At 50.9% G+C, this 21,395-nt stretch overlaps 1 protein-coding gene across 2 annotated transcripts in view; it reads left to right on the plus strand.

Moving 5' to 3' along the window:
• The first annotated feature begins 7,021 nt into the window (after window positions 1-7,021).
• Window positions 7,022-21,395, plus strand: part of UNC5A (unc-5 netrin receptor A) — a 91,317-nt gene continuing 76,943 nt past the window's right edge. Inside the window, exon 1 of one of the 2 annotated variants that reach the window (XM_081850196.1) lies at window positions 7,022-7,514. In XM_081850196.1, the coding sequence (XP_081706322.1) occupies window positions 7,412-7,514 (103 nt within the window). In that variant the 5' untranslated portion in view covers window positions 7,022-7,411. The remainder of the gene's footprint in view (window positions 7,515-21,395) is intronic. The other variant, XM_081850198.1, reaches the window with a different exon arrangement.

Consider the following 21,395-nt stretch of genomic DNA (forward strand, 5'->3'; position numbering starts at 1 on the left):
TACAACCCTGGTAGATGAAGGGAACGCAGTGGATGTAGCCTACCTTGATTTCAGCAAGGCATTTGACAAGGTGCCCCATGATATTCTTGTAAAGAAGCTGGTAAAATGCGGTCTTGACTATGCTACCACTCAGTGGATTTGTAACTGGCTGACTGACTGAACCCAAAGGGTGCTCATCAATGGTTCCTCTTCATCCTGGAGAAGAGTGACTAGTGGGGTGCCACAGGGTTCTGTCTTGGGCCCGGTCTTATTCAACATCTTTATCAACGACTTGGATGATGGACTCAAGGGCATCCTGATCAAATTTGCAGATGACACCAAACTGGGAGGGGTGGCTAACACCCCAGAGGACAGGATCACACTTCAAAACGACCTTGACAGATTAGAGAACTGGGCCAAAACAAACAAGATGAATTTTAACAGGGAGAAATGTAAAGTATTGCACTTCGGCAAAAAAAAAAAATGAGAGGCACAAATACAAGATGGGTGACACCTGGCTTGAGAGCAGTACATGTGAAAAGGATCTAGGAGTCTTGGTTGACCACAAACTTGACATGAGCCAACAGTGTGACGCGGCAGCTAAAAAAGCCAATGCAATTCTGGGCTGCATCAATAGGAGTATAGCATCTAGATCAAGGGAAGGGAAGTAATAGTGCCACTGTATTCTGCTCTGGTCAGACCTCACCTGGAGTACTGTGTCCAGTTCTGGGCACCACAGTTCAAGAAGGACACTGACAAACTGGAACGGGTCCAGAGGAGGGCAACCAAAATGGTCAAAGGCCTGGAAACGATGCCTTATGAGGAACGGCTAAGGGAGCTGGGCATGTTTAGCCTGGAGAAGAGGAGGTTAAGGGGTGATATGATAGCCATGTTCAAATATATAAAAGGATGTCACATAGAGGAGGGAGAAAGGTTGTTTTCTGCTGCTCCAGAGAAGCGGACATGGAGCAATGGATCCAAACTACAAGAAAAAAGATTCCACCTAAACATTAGGAAGAACTTCCTGACAGTAAGAACTGTTCGACAGTGGAATTTGCTGCCAAGGAGTGTGGTGGAGTCTCCTTCTTTGGAGGTCTTTAAGCAGAGGCTTGACAACCATATGTCAGGAGTGCTCTGATGGTGTTTCCTGCTTGGCAGGGGGTTGGACTCGATGGCCCTTGTCGTCTCTTCCAACTCTATGATTCTATGATCCTATTCTATGATTCTATAAAGGAAAACGTAAAAACTCCAGTTTCCAAAGAGCCAGGCTGATACACCTCCCCTGCGGTGCATTGTGAAAACCCGTTAAAGTTTTTGACTGTGAGCTGTCAGATGAATTGCCTGCACCTATACCACCCTGGAATATTATGTCGTTATCAGAGTTTTGAGTCTGTTTTTATTTTTGTGATTCTGTTTCATTATTGACTCTGTATGGTGATGGAGGGGTGATATACTTGTAGCTTTCATTGTTATAAACTACTTTGGATGGGCTTGCCTGGAAAAGTGGCATATAACTATTTTAAAAGAAAATATATTTTGAAAGAAGAATGGGAGAAAGAGGGAGAGAGAGGGAGAGAGAGAGAATGAGGCTATAAGTTTATGGGGGGATGATTAATAAGCACTATCTTGCATATGACATCTTGGGATAGCTCAATTAGTACAAGACTCAAGGTTAATCTCAAGGTCATGGGTTTGGGTACCACATTGGGCAAAAAGCTTCCTGTCTCACAAGGGGTTGGACTAGATAACCCTCATGGTCCCTTCCAACTCTACGATTCTATTATTTTGACTGTCAAGTTGTTGTGACGGTATTCTGCACTGAATAAGTCGTCTTAACAGAGCTGAGAATGGAAGTGCCCCTTACATCTGCAGAAGCATTTCTACTGGGTCATCTGTTCTTTTGGTTCCCTCTCTGTTCTGGCAGCCAAGGCCTAAAACACAGCAAGTAGGGGAGAGGATAGTGTCATTGCTAATAGGGCACCTTGACTGCAATGTTAACTGTGTCCAGCTACTGGCTGGGACCACTCTGTACTCCCGGGAAAGAGCTTGCCTAGGCAGCTGCATGACTGATAATAAGCCGAGCCAAGAAGGAGCAAGTGCTGCTGGGAAAGACAAGCCCAGATGTGGCACGAGCATCTCCTTTAGGACTATTTATCGGCTTCATGCAAATAGAAGAGGCTAATGAGTCTCCAACTTCACGCTGCCAAGTGGATGTAAATAAATATCCAAGGGACGGGACTAGTAAGTGGGAGCAAGTATGGCTTTGTCTCATTCTCTCGCTCTCTTGCCAGCCACCAAAGTGTTCCAGAACAGCAGGGACTGTGTCATGGCTGGGGCCTGCCACATTATTTGCAGGAGTTGATTCCTGGCAGGTATATGGCAAGGTCCTTTTGAAAGGCTTGGCAATTGCACATAATGTTGGAGGACAGGAGTGAATGGGCAGAGGAAGGGGGTTCTGGGCATGGCGAACGGACACCCAGAGGGAAGACTCTGCAGGAGTTGTTGGCTAGGGAAACCCTTCTGGGGAAGAAGAGGGACTGTGGGTCCATTTGATGGCGTGTAAAGGTGTCATCTCAGTGCCCAGGATTACATGGAGACAAAGTAGCACAGGAGACGCCTATCTCTGCAACCACGTTCTCTGCCAGCGGACCTCATGAAAGCCACTCTTGATCAATTGTGCCCTTGCAGCACACAGCTCCACTTTTTAACTGGTGACATCTGTACTTTTTCCAACAGTAGGGATTTGCAAAATTTGGAATATTTTGGCAAAGAGTGGGACAGCAGAAAGGACAAAGCTAGAGGAAGGGTAAACCAGAGAGAGTAAACCGGGCTTAAGGATAAGGGAGTAGGGTTTGATGGGGCAACACAACTAGTTTTTGAGAGCACAGAATCCCCATTTCATTCTGACCAGTGGGAGCCCTGGCCAAGGTTTCGTATATATTTTTTAAGGCAGAGCTTTGAAGCAGGCACAGTCACATCAGTTTTCACCCCTTGGGACCAAGGAAAGCTGGAGGCTTGCTTTACCACCCCCATCACACTCCCTTCAGACACACACACCAAGGTTCTCTGGAAGAAGTCAAATTCCATAATATATCTGTGCTACTCAGTGTGGTGTGTGCACATATACAGGATGTGGGAGAAAGTGTTGCAGTCCATAATGGTTGAGCCATGGGTAGGCAAACTAGGGCCCGGGGGGCTGGATCTGGCCCAATTGGCTTTGAAATCTAGCCCATGGACGGATCAGGAATCAGCGTGTTTTTACATGAGTAGAATGTGTCCTTTTATTTAAAATACATCTCTGGGTTACTTGTGGGGCCTGCCTAGTGTTTTTACATGAGTATAATGTGTGCTTTTATTTAAAATGCATCTCTAGGTTATTTGTGGGGCATAGGAATTCATTCATTTCCTCCCCTCAAAATATAGTCTGCCCCCCCAAGGTCTGAGGGACTGTGGACCGGCCCCCTGCTGAAAATGTTTGTTGACCCCTGGGTTGAGCCCACACTCTCTATCCCGGCAGAATAGTTTCAGAGGCCCTGACTTCCTTTCAGCCGTTAAACAGTTCTTATAAGCAACCCCCAGCCTAAGCTAAAAGATGTGTTTCCCCTAACCCTGGCCACTCTCACCTGACACCAGGCCTGTTCTGCCCAGTTGCCAGCTCAGCACAACAGTGAATGCCTGCTCCCCAAGTCTCTCTCTCTCTCTCTCTCTCTCTCTCTCTCTCTCTCTCGTGTGTGTGTCTCATCCTATATTTCCTAAACTGCCTCTAACATTATCAGAATGTGTTTGTGTGGGGGGTGTTATCTGTCACTCTTGGGGCCATTTGCTGTCACCTTTCACTGACATCAGAAGAGCAGCCAAGTAACCAGAACATGACCACAAGCAGGGATCAGTTGTGCATTCACATTTACTTGATACTGCTCAGTACCTGAAATTCCTCTCACCGTCAAAACCATTCAGGGGATGATGAACACCTGCTGGCTCATGGCCAGATCTTCCCCTCAGCCTCCCCTCAGCTCTGGTCAATCTGTGTTGAAAAGAGGGGGGTGTTTCTATGGAAACCCCAGTGCTGGGCAGTGATGTCACTACCAAGGTAGTGCCTCATGCAAGGGGGGGGGGGAGCCTGTGGCTGCCAGGATGGACATCCCCTCAGAGAGCATCACCCCCTTTCCCCCTCTGACATTTAAAGTGTGCCCGTGTTGCTGCATGCTCACTGTAGGATGCTGGGACCTGTGGTGGCAGAGGTCAGGCAGTACTGACAAAGCAGAGCAGGCTCAGGCTGGGATCTGTGGTGGGGAAAGCACCCTCCAGCAATACTCTGGGGGTAGGGCATGGGCCTGGCAAAAAAGCTCTCAAGATAAACACACACAGAGCACAAGAGCATTCTGTAGGAGGCTGCAGCAGGAGCAGATTTATTCAAAGTTCTATAACAGACAATTCCATTCAAAAGCCCAATGCATTCTGGGCCACAGGGGAGTTGTGTGTGTTAAGAAAATGCAAGCTTTAAATAACCAGAAGAAGGGGTTTTTTTGTGTGTGTGTATTTAAAGGTTGTGAACTTCTTAACTTTGGCTAGATCTGCTCCTGCACCTACTTCCAAATTGCTCTTAGGCAGCCCACCCTGCTTGAGGAGCAGTCGAAGGGTGAGAAATTGGGGTGGGGAAGGGGTTACCCTCAGCCATGTGTTTTGCTTATTCCTTGGAGTGATGGGATGACTGTAATACTGGCAGCAATGCCTGGCTGGCACTTGGTGCTGCAGAGAAGCTAACTGTGGCCAGCAGTTTCCCTCTCCACAAAGTCAGGGTAAAAGATGGAAGCCCTGATGCAGCTGCCAAAGAGATTCCCGGAGGCTGGATTTGGCCCCACTTCCCAGCGCCCACAAGACACACAGCAGTGCGTGTCTTGCAGATGAGGGATGGGAGACTCAGGCACAAAGCTCACTCGTGACCTTGGGCCAGTCCTTGCCCCTCAGTCTGCCCTACCTCGCGGGGTTGTTGTGAGGACGGAATGGGGACGGGGAGAACCATGCAAAACACTTTGAGCTTGGGAAAAGTGTGGAACATAACCAAAGGGTGGTATTCAGCTCCGCCCTACTCAGAGTAGACCCATAATGAATCTATGCGAGTTCGGTCCAATTCATTCCAGTGGGACTACTCTGAGTAAAACTTAGTTGCAGAGGCCACCCTAAATAAACAAACAAAGTGTAAGGGGGAGGCTCCCGCGTCCTGCCCTCCTAGTACCATGTGGTGAGCGTGGGACCTGGTGTGTTGAGCTACGAGCCCCGCTCTATACAAAGAGGCAGCGCTGCCTGTGAGGGCTGTCGCCCTTGCATCGCGCGCGCGCGAGAGTGCCCGGGGTCTGCTCCTGTTCCGTTTGGTCTTTCGGTGCGAATTGTCTGTTGTTCTTTGTGTTGCTTTGTCTCTCCGCCTCCCTCCCTCCCTCCTTCCCTCCCTCCCGCTCCCCTCCTCCTTCGGCGCGTCTCCGTTCGCCGTGTTCATATCCTGCGTTGTGTTGACATGCGATGTGCATGCATGCATGTGGCTTGCGGTGCAACTCTCCCCGCGATGCCATGTGCCCGCCGCCCTCCGTACGTGCGCCGGAGTCTGCCCGTATTGTTCCGAGCCTGTTTTGTCCCGTCTTTTGTGTCTCTTCCTGCGAGAGCGGCGTCTCTCTCCTCTCTGTCTCCCTGTGCCTCTCCTTGTGTTGCAAGAGGCGCGGGCTTCTTCCTCGCCAGCCCCCTCGCCTGGCCCTGGCGCCCTCCTTCCCCGCCCCCTCGCCGGGCAGGGTTGCCCCGCGGGCTCCTGCACACCCTGCGCCCTTCCTTCTTCCGCCCGCCCGCCCGCCCGCCTCTGCTCCCCGCCCTGCTGCGGCAGAGACGGCACCGGGAGAGCGCGGGGGTCCCAGGCAGCTCCTCCGGGGACGTTTGTCCAGAACATAAATGCCGGTGATTGGCAGTCCCTGCTCCAGACAAGCCCAGGACTGGAGTCCGGACCAGGCGGCAGCCGGACGGGACTCTGGACCCCTTGGGAACGACGCCTTGCGCCCTCAGAGACATTGGGGCCGCGGGGGGGGGCGGGGGACTGGAGCCCTTTATGAGGGGAAGGGTCCACTCTCCTGGAGCTGGGGGGGGGGGCTTCTTCCTCCCTCCCTCCTCCCTCAGCCCTTCTCCCGCTCTTTCCCTTCTTCTGCGATGTGTGAATGCTGCTTGCTCGCCTCTCAGGAGTGCTGTGGAGGTGTGATGATGTCTCCCAGAAAGAGCAGAGATGGCTAAGGGGGCGGCGGCGGCGGGATCGCTGCGGGGGGGGGGGGCTGAGAGACCTTTGGCCCCGACCTGTGTGAAGAGGGGGCTAGGGGGCAGGCTGGCCGTCGGCTGGGGGGCGGAACTGGGGGCTTCCTTCGAGGAAGCCTGCTCGCCTCGCGCTGCTGCTGCTGCTGCTGCCGCCTGTTGCTCCTCCGGGGGCGGGTAGGGAAGCCTCGGGCCCGCGGGGAGGGAAAGTGCTGTGAGGCCGGCCAGCCGAGAGGATTCAGCCTCCTGCCCCCCCCCCCCCGCCGTCCCTACCACGCCATATAAAAAGAAGAGACTAGCAAGCGCCGGGCGCCGTTGGCCCCCGAGCCCAGCTCTCTCTCCGAGCCGGCGGCGGGCTTTCCCTCCCTCCCTCCCTCCCTCCCTCGCCGGCGTTGCCGAGCGAGCCCGGCGCGGGAGGTAGGTGTGCTGGGCTCCGCCTGGCGGCTGCGGCTCCCTCTCCCTCCCAGAGGAGGGCTTGTTTGCGTCTCCGGAGCTTGTCAGTCTGGAACCAGCTGTTGCTCCGTCCCTTCCCGTGGCGGAATCCAGTCCGGGTTTTGCAGCCCCTCGCTGGCTCTTTCTTCTTTCTCTTCTGCATTGCCGCGGACAAGGTGCTTGCAGGCAGCCCGGCGCTGCCTGGCAGTGAGTGGCAACGAGGGTGAGACAGGCAGAGAGAGAGGCAGAGAGAGATTGGCATACGCGCAGAGAGAGAGAGAGAGAGAGAGGCGCGCACACATACACACACACACGCAAGACGCACCGTCGCGTCGCCGCGACCGGCCGGCGAGGGGGTCTCTGCGGCTGCCCGGCACGGAGCTCCAGTGCTGGCTGCCGGATCGAGCCCCCTTCTCCTGCCGCCGCCCCCTGCCAGCTGCCCCTCGAAGCCCTGGCGGCGGGTCCGTCCGGCCATGAGCAGCAGATGGAGCGCGCAGGGAGCCCGCGGCAGGCTGGGGTGCTAAGTGCCCCCGAGGTACCTTGAGGAGTTGTTGCGGCGGCGGCGGCGCGGAGCAGACTCCAGCTGGGACCCCCCCCCCGCTCCAGTGCTCCCTGGGCCGTCCCCATCCTCTCCTCCTCCTCCTCCTCTCCCCTTTCCTCTCTCCCTGGGCCGGATCCTGCCCCGTCCTCACACGACGACCCTCTCTCCTGCCGAAGGATGGCTTTATGGCAGCAGCTGGGAGCCGGTGCCCGCCTGGGCACAAGGCTATGGCATGTCCTGCTGGCTGGCACGATCCTCACTAGCCACATTCATCCCAACGGTGAGTCAGAGCGCTCTTTACGCGCGGTGGCGTCGGTCTGGTTGGAGCAGCGTGAGCGGCTCTCGCGCTCTGCTCGGGTGCCTTCCTTGACGGGTGGCAGCCTCGGGGACGGCGGGGGGTGGGGTGGCGGCGGCGTGAGGGGGCGGCTGGAGCGGAAGATGCATCTGAGTTCGGTTCGACGGGGAGTACGGTGGGCACTGGCGGAGGATGCGGCGCCGTGGCTTCAGCCAAGGAGGCACTGGAGCCGCCAGGTGGCATCGTCGTAGGAGTGGGCACGAGGTGTGTGTTATGGGAGCCAGGGGCTCGGCAAGCGGGAGTGGACGCGGGTCGTCGAGGTGCGCGGGAACCCTGGACTCGACAGGGAGCCACTCGGCATCACCAAGTGTAATCACAAACTTTCCAGGCCGACTGCACCCCCTGCTCTGTCTAAAGCAGCCATTGGGCTCGGTGCCATGTGCAACGCTGCCTCCGCCACCCGCTGCCCTGGCACTGCCCAAGTGTGTCTTGTGTCTGCAGCAGAAGGACCCTCTTTCCCGGGGCTCTCTCCTGATCTCTCAATGCTTGCGTTTCTGCCCATTGCTCCTGCCCTTTGATTGAGTTAAAACAAGAGCTGGGGAGCATGGGGGTGTCTGGCTGCATCTCTGCCCCCTCCCCACCCACCTCTTGCCAATCCTCTTGGCTTCAGTGGAGCTCACAGTCTTGTTTGTCTTGCTTCTCAGATCTGGCAGGCAGCTCTTTTTTTTGCAAGGTGACCGAAAGGGTTTTGTAGGAAGGATTTGAAACATAGACTGCTTGACTGCTCTGGCCTCAGCAGGATAACTGGGACCTCTCTGTACAGGAGGAATACTGGAAGTGGGACTTCCAACAACTACGGGGGCAGTTGTGCCTAGAGCTTGGCAGGGGAAGTTTGTGGTTGGGGTAAGGGGAGAAGATTATGGTACATATATTTAACCTGAAAAGCCCTGGGTCTGTGATGGGAACCCCAAGCTGAGGATTTGACGAAAGGCATGGGGCCTAGTGGTGCATCTGCGTTCAGTTTGCCCTGTGCCAAAGAGAGGAATATTGATGTGGGAAGGGGTGTGTGTGTGTGTGTGTGTGTGTGTTATTAGGATGACAGAGGGCGTCTTCAGAGGGTTGGCTAATTGTTTCACATTCCTCTCCAACAAAGACACCCATCTGCTCACCCAGAGTTCACTGTCCGGCTGGGCTCAGAGGCAGTTAGTTTCCTGATCAGAACAGCAACCAAGGCTTGAACAAAAAACAACAACAGTGCATGAGGCCTGGCAGGGCTTTGATTCTCAAACTAAACTGTGGCGAACTGAGGCCCAGAGCCTTAGGGACATTGCCAAGGTCAGCCAGCAGGTCAGTAGCAGAGTGTGGAACCGAAGAAGGACAGCCATTCTCATTCCTACCACCCTCCTTCTCTAAGCAGGGTCTCGGGGAAGCTAACCTGGCCTGCACAGGTGTGTCTCTGGAATTGCTTCTGGTGTCTCATCAGCAGAAGGATTTCCAAGCTACAACCCCAGCCACTCCGTCATAATGCACCAAAGATACACACACATGCACTCATGGACGCACGCTTTTTAGGATCTCTTGAGGATTAGAAGGGTCCTTTGCAAATTGTTTGCAGCTCCCACTGACCCCATACAGCAAGAGGTTTGAACATATGCTAGGCACTCATGTGCACGCACGACAAGCACAGACACAGACACATTCACAAATGCAAAAGATAATGTGCACATACACAAACACACACACACACACACAGAGGGTGATTGCATTGTCAGCAAACAACCACACAGTCACACAACTGCACACATGTTATGCTGCCTTTGATCATAACAACTCCTCTCTAGGCAACACGCCCCCTGGCCACACACTTGTATGTCACAGAGCCCTTCAGTTACGCACCTAGCCAGAACACCTGGCAATGAGAAATACATGCCCTCTACAGAGCAGCCACTACCAACTGCACAAACAAGCTGCCTATTGTAGAGCTGCACAGTGATTCTTTGAAAACCCACACATGCCACAGGCTGCTTTGAAGGATGAGGACCTGGACCTGGCAGCAGAGAGGAGCATGAGTGGATACTGTTTTGTCTTTTCACTCCGCTCTTCCCACTGATCTCATTGCCAGCCTGTAGGGAGACCGCCAACTTTCAAGCCAAGCAGGGGGTAAGTCTTCCCGTCTAGAGGCACAGTCACAAAAGGGGCCCACATAGAGGGGGTCCTCTTCCCTGCTGAAGATGGTGGGCGTTCCACCTGCCTGGAGGCTGCGGCTCATCCTGGCAGCATAGGAAGCCTTTTGCCTATGGATGAGGGCAATTTGACCCCTTTGCACAGAGCGGGCAGGCAATTCCAGAATGCAGTCAGTTTGTTCTGTGCTCTTCCAAATCTACAAGAGCCCAAGCCAAATGCATCACCCCACATGCCCCAAGTTATTGTGCTGTTCTGAGGACTCCGGGAGCCACGGCGGTATCAGCTGTAGCCAGGCACAGTGTCAGAGGTGAAACAAGCATTGAAAAACTGCTGGACTAATTGCCTCTCCTCCCTACCAATGCTCCATAATCCTGACTTTCTCAGCCTGCTCCCTTAGGATCACACAACTACCTTTTCATCTCAGATTGTCTTTGTCCCTTAGCTCTCCTTTTGCTCCCATGCATTTCCCCCAAATTCATGTCTCTTGGTTTTCCTCACTGGCTTCTTAAGACGAATGGCCTTCAGTTCAGCTCTATGATCCTCCACTGCCTTGATGCCAATTTCCCTCCACAGTTGTGTTTGTGGGGAGTGAGCAAGGAGATCATATGGGGAGAGGTGATCCAATCACTATCAACACATAATACAATATCACCCCATCTTATACTGCTAGCCTATGGTTGGGTGCATTCCCTACACAGCACCGAAGTGGATTAAAATCTTTTCCTCCATTTCATTTCCTCCAGAACATGGGAGGGGTCCACCCATTGACTCTCTTGGGCTGCCCTGATAGCTTGATGGTTTGGTTAAAATAAAAAGTAGTATGGGGTAACTGATCTCTATTGAAATTGATCTTGTGACCCCAGCATGTGCTCCAACGGAGGGTTGATTGGAAAACTCACAGTGGACTAAGATTTCAGAAATCAACAGCTGTAGATGAAGGATGCCTCTGAGCTGTGCCTGGGGTGGGACATAAGGGGCCAGTGGATGTAAGTGGGAGGGATCTGAAGCCTGCATTTCAGTTGGTGTATTACTGGACTGCCTCTCCATTAGGCAGCCAGGTCTGTGATTTGCCCTGCCTATATGCCAGTGGTGAGATAAGACAAGGCATCATCTGTTTATTTTCACAACTTCATGGTGCCCCCAGAGTGCTCCTTGCCTAAGTTAAGCTACAAGTTAAGGAAGCATACAACCCCACTTCCTTTTGATAAGCAAAAGGAAAGGATAGGGTTGTCAGATCAAAATAAAAACAAAGGACACCCTGGAGATGTGCCTTGTGCTCCGCAGAGTTATGCAGAGGTGAAATGTTCTCAGATAAAAGGGGTGACCTGTCTGCTTGGTGTTCTTGATTTGCTTGGATGTGAGGTGCAACCCTCTATAAAGCCTGAGATTTGGAACAAGTGAGCTAGTGACAAAAGACAACCCTGGGAGAATCCCATGGCAAATGTCATACACTACCTGGTCTGGTGTGAGAAGGTATGTTCTCTCATTCACTCACTAGAAGATGCTGTCTTCATAAGGACCTTTGAGCTTGGACTCTGCAAAGGCAGAGAGAAGGATGTAGGTGGGGGAATTCTCTTGGCAGAACTAGAAAGGTGAAGGATTGGAGAGATGAAAGAAAAGACTGTGGTGGCAGGCGCCATGTCCCTACATTCCCATAATTACATAATCAAATACTAATGCAGGGATGTGGAACCTGTGGACCTCCAGATGTTATTGTACTACAATTTCCATCATCCCTGATCACTGTTCATGCTGGCTGGGGCTGATGGGAGCTGGAGTCCACAGCAGCATCCCAACCCTGGTACAAACAGCACACAGTGGCCATGGGATGCTGATGGACTGTTGGAGGGAAGGAGAAAGAGCAACAACAAAAAACAGGGGTAGGGAAATGGAATGGAGTAACCTGGGAGAGAGCAGGGCTCTAGCCAGCCAGCCAGCCATGAACAGGTGCACTCCATGCTGCAATATTTTATTGTCAATTTCTCCATGTGATCATTCTTATGGACATGGGTGGTCATACTTAGAAGCTGAGTTATGAACCAAGGGCCCTGCTGTACAAATACTCAGCAATCAGATGCTACCCCAGCCCAGCCAGAAAACCTCAGAGGCATGCTTTGTAGAAAGAAAGGGGGAGCCCAAGAAGATTCCTGATCTAGGGACTGGTCTCAGTGCACCAGATGTCCCTCCACAGTCTTTCACATGCCTTATATAAGCACCTCTGAACTGCAGTGGTTTGCAGGATTTCCCAACCTGGTGCCCTCCAGGGAGGTCTTGGTTGGACCATGACTCTTGCTATCCTTGACCATTGGTTGTGCCAGCAAAGGATTATGGGAGTTGATACTCAAACATCTGGAGGGAACCAGATTGTGGATGCCAGAGCTGTTGTGCCCATGAATACCAGTTGCTGGCAACTGCAGGTGGGCAGAGTGCTGTTGTGCTCAAGTCCAGCTTTCAGGCTTCACCATCTGGTTGGCCATTGTGAGAACAGGATACTGGACTAGTTGGCCCCTTTGGCTTGATCCAGCAGGGCTCTCTTCTTATGTGGAAGGCAGGGGCTTCAGGTGTGGCACAATATATTCATTTTCTCCATGCCACAGAAACAGAGGCAAGCTCCAGAAGGGCTGATTGCAGCCAAGAGCCATTTCTAACCACTATGGTGGTTTCCACAGTTTTGGAAGCCTTGGTTTTGATAATGTCAGTATGGCTTAGGTAGGATGGGGCAGCTATTGCAACGTGAGAATTGTCAAATTTGCACCTTTCTGGAGCAGGAGGGCGGTAGCAGTCCAAAGCCAGGGTGGGCTTTGAGAAGCCTTTCCTAGGCAGACTCCCTCCCATTGCCTAGATGAACCTCTATGGGTTTTTGTCACCTCCGCCCCTTCTTCCAGCAGGCTTGGTGGATCACCAGCATATAACCTTTCTGCCCCCACAGCTCCAAATCAAAACCAGCCAGCCTACTCAGACTGACAGCTGAATGTCACCTTTCCCAGAGATGGAACTTGGTTGAGAGTTCTCTATGAGTCTCTCTGAGAAATACATATAAAGATAATTTAGGGGAGCTGTCATAAAGTAACATATTTTTATTCCCGATTAATCACAGTCACCAATGTGGATTAGCATCACCACTCTAGCTTTTAATGCAGACGCGAGGAAACTACCTCTGTTCAATGGCCACATTCCTTCCAAAGGGCCACATGCCGGTGGTGGGCGGGGCCATGGGCAAAAGTGGGAGGAGCAAGGGATGTAAATTTTGCCTTTGCAGACCTGGACAATTTCTAAATACACTCACACACCCAGGCACCCAGGAGGCATCATCAAAGCTCAAGGACACATTCCAGCCAGGCAAAAACATTCAAGGAGGGTGTGGAGCAGGGGAGAATCCTGAGAGCCATATAGAGGGGTTTGAAGGGCCTGAGGTTGCCCACCTCTGTTTTATTGTGTGTTCTCAAGATTACTTAATGTGTGTTTAGTCATCCTTTTGCTTTGCGTAATTGCAGAAGCTAAAGCATAGTAAGTTGATGGACTCCCACCTCCTTCTCATTCAGTGCATCTTCTGGGGAGGGTACTCCCAATTCCGTGCTAATCTGTGTTTTTTATTCTGGGCTAATTAACACAGAGTGTTCCTTTATAATCCTCAACAGGTAGTACAATCACCGTCCCCTTCTTGGAATACTCTTTGTAAGAGAAAAGAGGGGTGGTCCACCTTTTTGCTAGTCTTCAAGCATTCTGGTTATAGAGTGGTTTTTCATACGTTTTAAAGTGTGTGGAAGGTTAGCCTTATGTTATCTTGTAAACAACCCCTTAAATAAGCAGGGGTCATTGCAGCAGGAATGGGAAGACGGTGACGTTACCTTTGTGTGAATCATGAAGACGAACATTGCTAAAACCTGCATCCTGAGCCCTGCTTATATTGCAGTTTTTTATTTTTTTAAAAAAAAACGTGTCAGTAAAAATGTGTTCATAAATCAGAGGAAGTAGGGAGAAGCTGTAAGAATAACTGGAGGGCAGGGAGCCCTGCCTTACCAAAGCAGTTCGATCTGTTTAGTCTCTCCAAGAGAAGGGTAAAGGGTGACTTGATCACAATCTCTAAGTACCTACATGGTACGGAAGGAGATTTCTGACGGCAGGCGGCTCTTTAATGCAGCAGACAAAGGCAGAATGAGAGCCCCCGGCTGAAAGCTGAAGGCAGACAAATTCAGACAAGAAATTAGGTGCAGATAAGCTGCACCCTCTTAGCATGGGGAAGAAAGAAAGTAACCACTGGAACAATCTAGCTAGGGAATTGCCAGACTCGCCTTGCTGCTGCTGCTTTTTTTGGGGGGGGGGGAGCCCTCCTTCACAATAGCCCCTTACGGCAGAACGAGGTATGTGCAAGATCTTTCATTATCTCTGCATTCCAAGCAATGTGAAACCAAACGCTTCCTGGTGACTTTGGGATGACATCAGCTGGGCAACTTGCACTGAGCCATTTCATTTTGTTTCTTACCAGCTCATGCTGGGGTCAGGTGCGTTCAGCTCCTTCCTTCAATATTGCAGGAGAAGGAGATGCGAGGGACACTTTCTTCTTTTCTTGAACCAGAGAGGCGTTCATGTGAAGTGAGGCTAAATGCCACCCAACCTTTCCAGGAGCTATATGCCAAAGTCCCTTTGAATGTTTGGGTAAGAATCTCCGGCCCAGCAGGTGCAGAAACTCACAATGGACACTTCCAATGTTCTAACAAAACAAATTCCTTCCAGTAGCACCTTAAAGACCAACTAAGTCAGTTCTTGGTATGAGCTTTCGTGTGCATGCACACTTCTTCAGATATCTGGAGGTACCAGTCATGGAAACTGGGACCTTCTACATGCAAAGCAGATGCTTCTTCAGATATCTGAAGAAGTGTGCATGCACACGAAAGCTCATACCAAGAACTGACTTAGTTGGTCTTTAAGGTGCTACTGGAAGGAATTTGTTTTGTTTTGACTATGGCAGACCAACACGGCTACCTATCTGTAACTTCCAATGTTCTGATATTGGGGTCAGAGCTCAGTGGTAAAGCTTTGCATACAGAAAACCCTGGGTTCAATCCCTGGTGTCTCCATGTAGGACTAGGAAAGACTCTGGAAAGCCACTTCCATTCAGGGTTTTCACAATATTGAGTCAGCTGGAGCAATTGTGAGCCTTGGAATAAGGCATCTTCTAAGCTTATACCTATGTCCCTACAGTTTTCTACAGTTCCAGGGTTTGAGATTGAACGACTTTCATCCTACCTGCAGTTCCTTGAGAATGCTCGGATGAGGAGCTTCAAGTCTTTTTTTCCTGTTATGTAGTTCTCAGCTCCTGGTGAAAGGAGAGAGAGAGAAATGCAGGAATTAGTTCCCCGTGGTATGGTAGGGGGCCTCTGTATGTGTCCGTTTGTGTATGAGAGAGAGAGAGAGAAACAATATCACAACTACATGGACAGGACCAATCATGCATCTCTTTCCCATGATACTGAAACTGGCCTGCTACTGGAGTCGTAAGCAATGGGGAAAGACCCAAACAATCAGCTCTACCTGCATGCTTTTTCTTGCTGTTGGCATGGCTGGTCCACCCATGAGGCAAAATGAGACAACTGCCCCAGGTGGCAAGATCCACAGGGGCAGCAGATCCAGCCTCCAAGGAATGCATGTTGATTGATTGACCCACGATAGTAGGAACATTGGAACCCCAATAGATCAGACCACTATTGTCCACACCAAGGATGGCCACACTGGCTTTCCCAAAATTGTTGTTGGACTACTCCTATAATCTTCAAGTATTGGTCATGCTGGCTGGTGCTTATGGGAGTTGGGAGTCCAAAAATATCTGGAGTGTTACAATCTCCACCCTTGGTCTACCCTGACTGGCAGGAGATCTTCAGTGTTTCAGGCAGCTATATCTGGAGAGACTGCAAATTGAATTTATGCAAGGGCTTTGTTTTTGCACACTAGGTTTTCCTTGTCCAGGTAGATAGAGGAAAACAATACTGAGTGAACAACCCCTGCAACAAGTGCAGGCACTCGTGTTAATATAATCACACCAATATAAGAATAACAGAGATCCTGAAGTGCATCTAAATATGAGAATTTTGCCAGTGGTGTGACCCTCAGTCCCTGCCAGCATCTGCTAGTCTCTCCATTTAAGATTCCTCCTATTCAGGCCTTTCTTGTACTGCCACCCCAAGTCTGACCCCCCCTGGGGTTGTTCTGATTCTGCACCCCCCCAATAGCCTACTAACTAATTATCCCATAGTTGTAGCTCCCCCACTTCCGCTGTACCCAAACTGAGCTTCAAATGTGACCACAAGAGCATAAGCAAAGACCCACTGTCCCTAACGCTGGAAACTCAAATGACCTTTGGATCATCACAGGCAGGTCATGATGAAGATTTGTTTGTCCCCAGCATGTGTTAATTAGAAGTAAACTGTTCCTGAATATAGAATTCCTTTATTCATTCTCATGGCTAAGACACATTGATCAAACTATCCACCATTAATTTGACTGATCCCCATGGCCTCCACCACATCTTGTGGCAATAAATTCCACATGCTAATGATGTACTGCATGGCTATATTCTTAAGTATCCTGAGTCTGCTGCCAATCAATTTTTATTTGGATGATCCAGAGGTCCAGTATTTTGAGAGAGAAATCTCTCTATTCATCCTATTCACGCCATTCAAAATTATATAAACCTCTATTATGTTCTTTCTAAGTCATCATTTTCCCTAAACTAAGAAGCATCTCCCTTTTTAGCATTTCCTTTTAGGGAAGATTCTCCAACTTCCTGATTTGTTCAGTTGACTTTTGCTGCGTCTCCTCCAGCTGTGCTGAGGATGTCCCTCATCAAGTCCTCCCTATTTAGACCAAGTAGGCTGTCAGAAATTAGGGCATGCTCCCCCCCCCCCTTGTAAGCAAATATTGATTAAGGACTTTTTTCACTCATGACTCAACAGCACATGTATGTTTAGATACACCATGGTTTCCCAAACTTGGGTCTCCAGCTGTTTTTGGACTACAGTTCCCATCATCATTCCTGACCCCTGGTACTGCTAGCTAGGGATGATGGGAATTAAAGTCCAAAAATAGCTAGAGAACCTAGTTTGGGAAAGCCTGATATACACAGACACACAATGTATTCAAATGGGGGAAAGGCTCTTTCTGCAAAGTTAATTCTACCTCATACCCCTTCATACGAGCAGCTCTGCTGGATCAGACCAAGGGCCATCTGGTCTAGCATCCTGTCTTCACAGTGGCCAACCTGATGTCTATGGGAAGCCCACAACCAAGACCTCATACCTATTGATAGCCTCATCCTCCATGAATTTGTCTAAGCCTCTTTTAAAGCCATCCAGGTTGGTGGCTGTCACTGTCTCTTGTGGGAGAAAATTTCCAAGTTTGCCTCTGCTGTATGAAGAAGTACTTTTGCCTGTCCTGAACCTGCTAACATAATTGTTTGCATTTGTTTACTGCATTTATATCCCACCTTTTTCTCCAAGGATATCTAAGAGGCATGCATGTGAGGTAGGTTAGGATGACAGGCAGTGACTGGCCCAAGGTCACCCAGTGACTTTTAGGGCCAGGTGGGGATTTGAACTCTGGTCTCCAAGATTCTAGTCTGACCCCTCTTAACCACTATACCACACTGGTTCTCCATTAGGGACAGGTTGCCTCAGGCAATTAGCTCAGTGTTGTCCACACAGGTTGGCCACAGTTCTCTAGGGTTTCAGATGAGACTTTGTCCTACTGTCCCAGCCCTACCTGAAGATGTCCAGGACTGAATCTGGAGCCTTTGCCATGGGCCAGGAGTCAGCTTTGCCTGCTGAACAGCAGCCTGAAGGGGGAGAAAGGGGAGTGACTCCACCTGCATCTGATCAACCTTCAAGGACTTAAGAGGAGAAGGTGCTGATGAGAACAAGCTGGCTTCAGCCTTCTTAAGCAGAGCTTCAAGCAGCAGGTGGATGCTGGTAGCAATGCTAGTAGCTCCTGGCCCTACCTTGCTGTTTCCTGCTTGTTGTGACCCTGGACCCCATGATCAACAGGTTCCCTGACCCCATGGATCACTGTTCATCCAGCTGTAGGACTGGACCTGACTTTGGATGCTGCCTCTGCCTCCAGGCAAGTGCACCTCAGAGACTCTTCTTGTAACAAGACCATGACAAACCTTCTGTATGCAATGCAGATTCTCCATGGTGGAGCAAGGGCCATAACCTAAACATTCAGCTTCACTGATAGCCAGGGTTCTACTATTATGAGAAAAGGATAAAAGCTGCTCTCTATCTGCTTCTTCCACACCTTGCATAAATTTGTGTGCCTCTATTATGTCTCCCCTCACTTACTTGCTCTCTACTCAAGTTTCGGAACAGAGGCAAATCATTCCACAAATACAAATGGTACTGATCGCTTGGGACTGAACCACCACTTCAGAATGCAGGACAATATTGTGTTTCAGTGCCCCCCCCCAAACATGCAATCTCTTCTTGCACATAGAAAATGAGGAACATAAGCACATACAGAAGAGCCCTGCTAATTTAAATGGTGTTCTAACCTTTGGGAAAGACACAAGCAGAGCGTAAAAGCAGCAGCCCATTTTGTATCCCCCACAAGGAGTATTCGGGGGCTTCTGATCTGTACCATTCAGAAATTGAGGGGAAAGCTTGCGAGAATCCTCTCTGGCATCCCTCCCCCCCCCCACAGGCAAGAGATGCTTGGTGTGTTTTGTTTTGTTTTGATGATGTGGAGCTTTTCCTCCTATGAGCCCCTCACCTGCATTCCAAAGTGGTACACTCCTAGGACAGCAGCACCATGTGCTATTTCTGGAGGTGTAGTTCAGCTTGGAACTCTTTCCCTGTCTTTCTTAGGCTGGATCGATCTTACTGCCTGAGGGCCCTTTCAAGTGCTAATCCTGTCTGAGTCTTGGATTTTCCTTCATTTGTCCCTGTATTACAAAACTAGTCCCATGGGTTGTGGGGCTTTGCATAATAGGCGGCTATGGGGGTTCTCTATAGGAGAATATAGGAAGTCAGACCATTGGTCCACCTCACTCAGCATTGTCCCTGCTGACTGGCAGCAGATCTCTAGGGTTTCAGGCAGGGTTGCAAGGTGGTAAACGGTTATCTAAAGCTTCCTAGGGATGCCCTGGGAGCACCAGAGCTTACTTCTCAGACAACCTGACCATTGATCCTCATATAGACATGGCAAGCCCAGCCCCAGGACAGACTGGGCTCCCAGGAGGGATCTCCTAGGCAGCTTGCCCTCTGATTTCTGGCTTCCGTATGAGAAACCACAGATGTGCGTGCAGGCCCAAATGCATTGAACAAGGCAAGTTGGTGTGTTTTGATGTGCATCAGAGTAAGGTGTGTGTGTGTGTTTGTATGGTGCCTGGGGGTCTGTAGCAGCTTGTGCTTATATCTCTGAACTGGGCTATGGATTAGCTTGCGGTGCTGAACGTCAGCCCAGGAGCAGGGACTGAGAAATGGATACTGCTCCAGAAGGGGGGCTCTATAATTTCCAGAAGATACACCTCCCTCAGTAGCTGACCCACATGGTAGCAACCTAGATGCCCCACAGCCTCTAGAGTAAACCTAAGCGGCCGTGAGAGAGTCCCACATCCATAGCTGTTCTCCGGGCAAGGTGGTTGGTTGTGCGCACATGTTTTTGAACTCCAGCTTGCGTCAGCCAACAGGGCCAACGGTCAGGGGTGATGAGCACTGTCATCTGACAGCAGGGTGGCTCCCCCCCCCCATCCCTGCTATGTGTGCATGCATGGTGGAAGCAAGGGCCAGGGAGGAAGGATCAGTGACGTCTGAGAAAGTTTCCTGCGGCTGTAATTATGTGCTTGGGTCATCAGACAAGCGCTGGAGCCAACCCAGCCATTTCGTGGAATGAAGCAAGGAGACCCTCTACTGGGCAACTCTAGACTAACTGGCCTGGAGCTCTCTCCACTCAACCTTTAGGAGTTTCCCCCAAATGTCACTCAAAGCCATTACGCTGCTATTTGTGTGCACATGCGGGCACTGTTTATGCAGGCTTGAAAGCGGAAAAAGAAGCATTAACACCCCCAAGAACAACTAAGTAGAAATTGCATTTGAATTGCAGAAGAGACAAATATGCACACATCAGATGTGTGAAAAGGGCCACAGAAGAGGCTGGCTGGCTTTTGCCCTGGAATGGAAAAGGAATTGTATGTTAGGTCCATGGCTGGTCATGCCCGTGTCAGAGATCTATCAGAGCTTGACAAGCCCCAGCCACACATAATAGATCTATACGGTTTTGCGTTTTTGTTACTGTGACAATCACTATGGCTCACAGAAGCGGCAGGGCTGGAGCAGACCACAGAGACAGAACAGCTGAGGAAGGTGCTAATTGTGCAAGGCCTTACCTGCCAACATTTCCCTACTTCACAAGTCTGCTTGCTAAATAATTGCCCCATCTCCACATGGATGCATTTTGTGAAGGAGGCCAGGAGACAGGAAATGTGTGAGGAGCTGGAAATCTCCCTATCTTGTGGGACACACCAGAGGCTGAACTGGGAGATGGATTGCAGGGGGGATGGGTTTGTGGTGCTGGTGTGGGGGCACCACCACCTCTCAAAATTACATCCCTCCTTCCAGGCAGGGCAAGTTGCATTGCACCAAACACAATTTGCCTCCAGGGAGGAATAGGCAGAGCCGAAAGCCCTCTTCCCTCATTGCATGTTCCTTCTAATGTGGGGCAAGCTTGGGATCCCATTGCTGGGCACTGGCTGTGCGTATGTGGGGAGTATACAGTGGCTGCCTCTGCCTGCTGCATCCCCCCTTCCTCCTCAAGGCCTCTGTCTCCTCTTCCACTCTGCAGCTGGAGGGACCAGGGCTCAGGGTGACCTTGAGGCTCCAGCAGGAACGTTATTGAATCCAAGCGTTTGATCCTCAGTTGCAATTAAAGGAGAGGCAAAGAATTTGCTTGGCCTCCTGGAGCCACCGTGACACTCCCTGCTGGAGCAGCTGCTGTATGTAGTCTTGCCCCGGAGGGTTGAGAGGAAGAGAGAGAAGGGGTTCACAGGAATTTTCAGTAGTGTGGTCCCTTCCTGCTCAGAACCTCAGTTTCTTCTCCTCCCCCAGCCCAACAAATGCCCCACAGACCCCAGCAGGCACACCCCTATAGCTTCTCTTCTTCCACCTAGTCTTGCTTTCATCCTTCTGTCTGAACCTGGCCCTCTCCCGCTCCGCCACCGACTCCGAGCTCCACCCCCCTCCCCATCTCCAACTCTGCAGCGGCCCCTAAATCTGGGACAGGTGGAAGTGGCTGTGGCAAGCGGTTGCTGAGGTGAGTGGTTGCTACGGCAGCACGGCTGATGCCTGACGACCGGGGAAGCATCTGCCATTAATCAGGGCAATAAGTGGGTCTCTCAAGGCAGGATGCTTGGTGCAGATCAGCAATTAGCAAGGGCAGCCTCCCTGTAATGAGCAATTGTGGTAACAAGGGGGTGGGTGGGGAGAGGCAGGAGAGAGGCAGCAGGAGGAGAGTACCCGGCAGCCCCTTCCTCTCCCCTCCACCACCCCATGAAATGCCTCTGTGCTGCAAGGGAGCTGTTAGCGGCTTCTGTGCTGAGCTTGTTGGAGCCCAGCTGCCTCTGCCCCAATTAGCCCAGTGCCCTTTCCGCTATAAGTCGATGTTACCAATGTCGGGTTTGTAGTCTGGCCTTTGAAA

The sequence above is a fragment of the Podarcis erhardii genome (assembly GCF_964252035.2).
Source record: "Podarcis erhardii genome assembly, chromosome: 2".
Classification (NCBI taxonomy): Eukaryota; Metazoa; Chordata; class Lepidosauria; order Squamata; family Lacertidae; genus Podarcis; species Podarcis erhardii.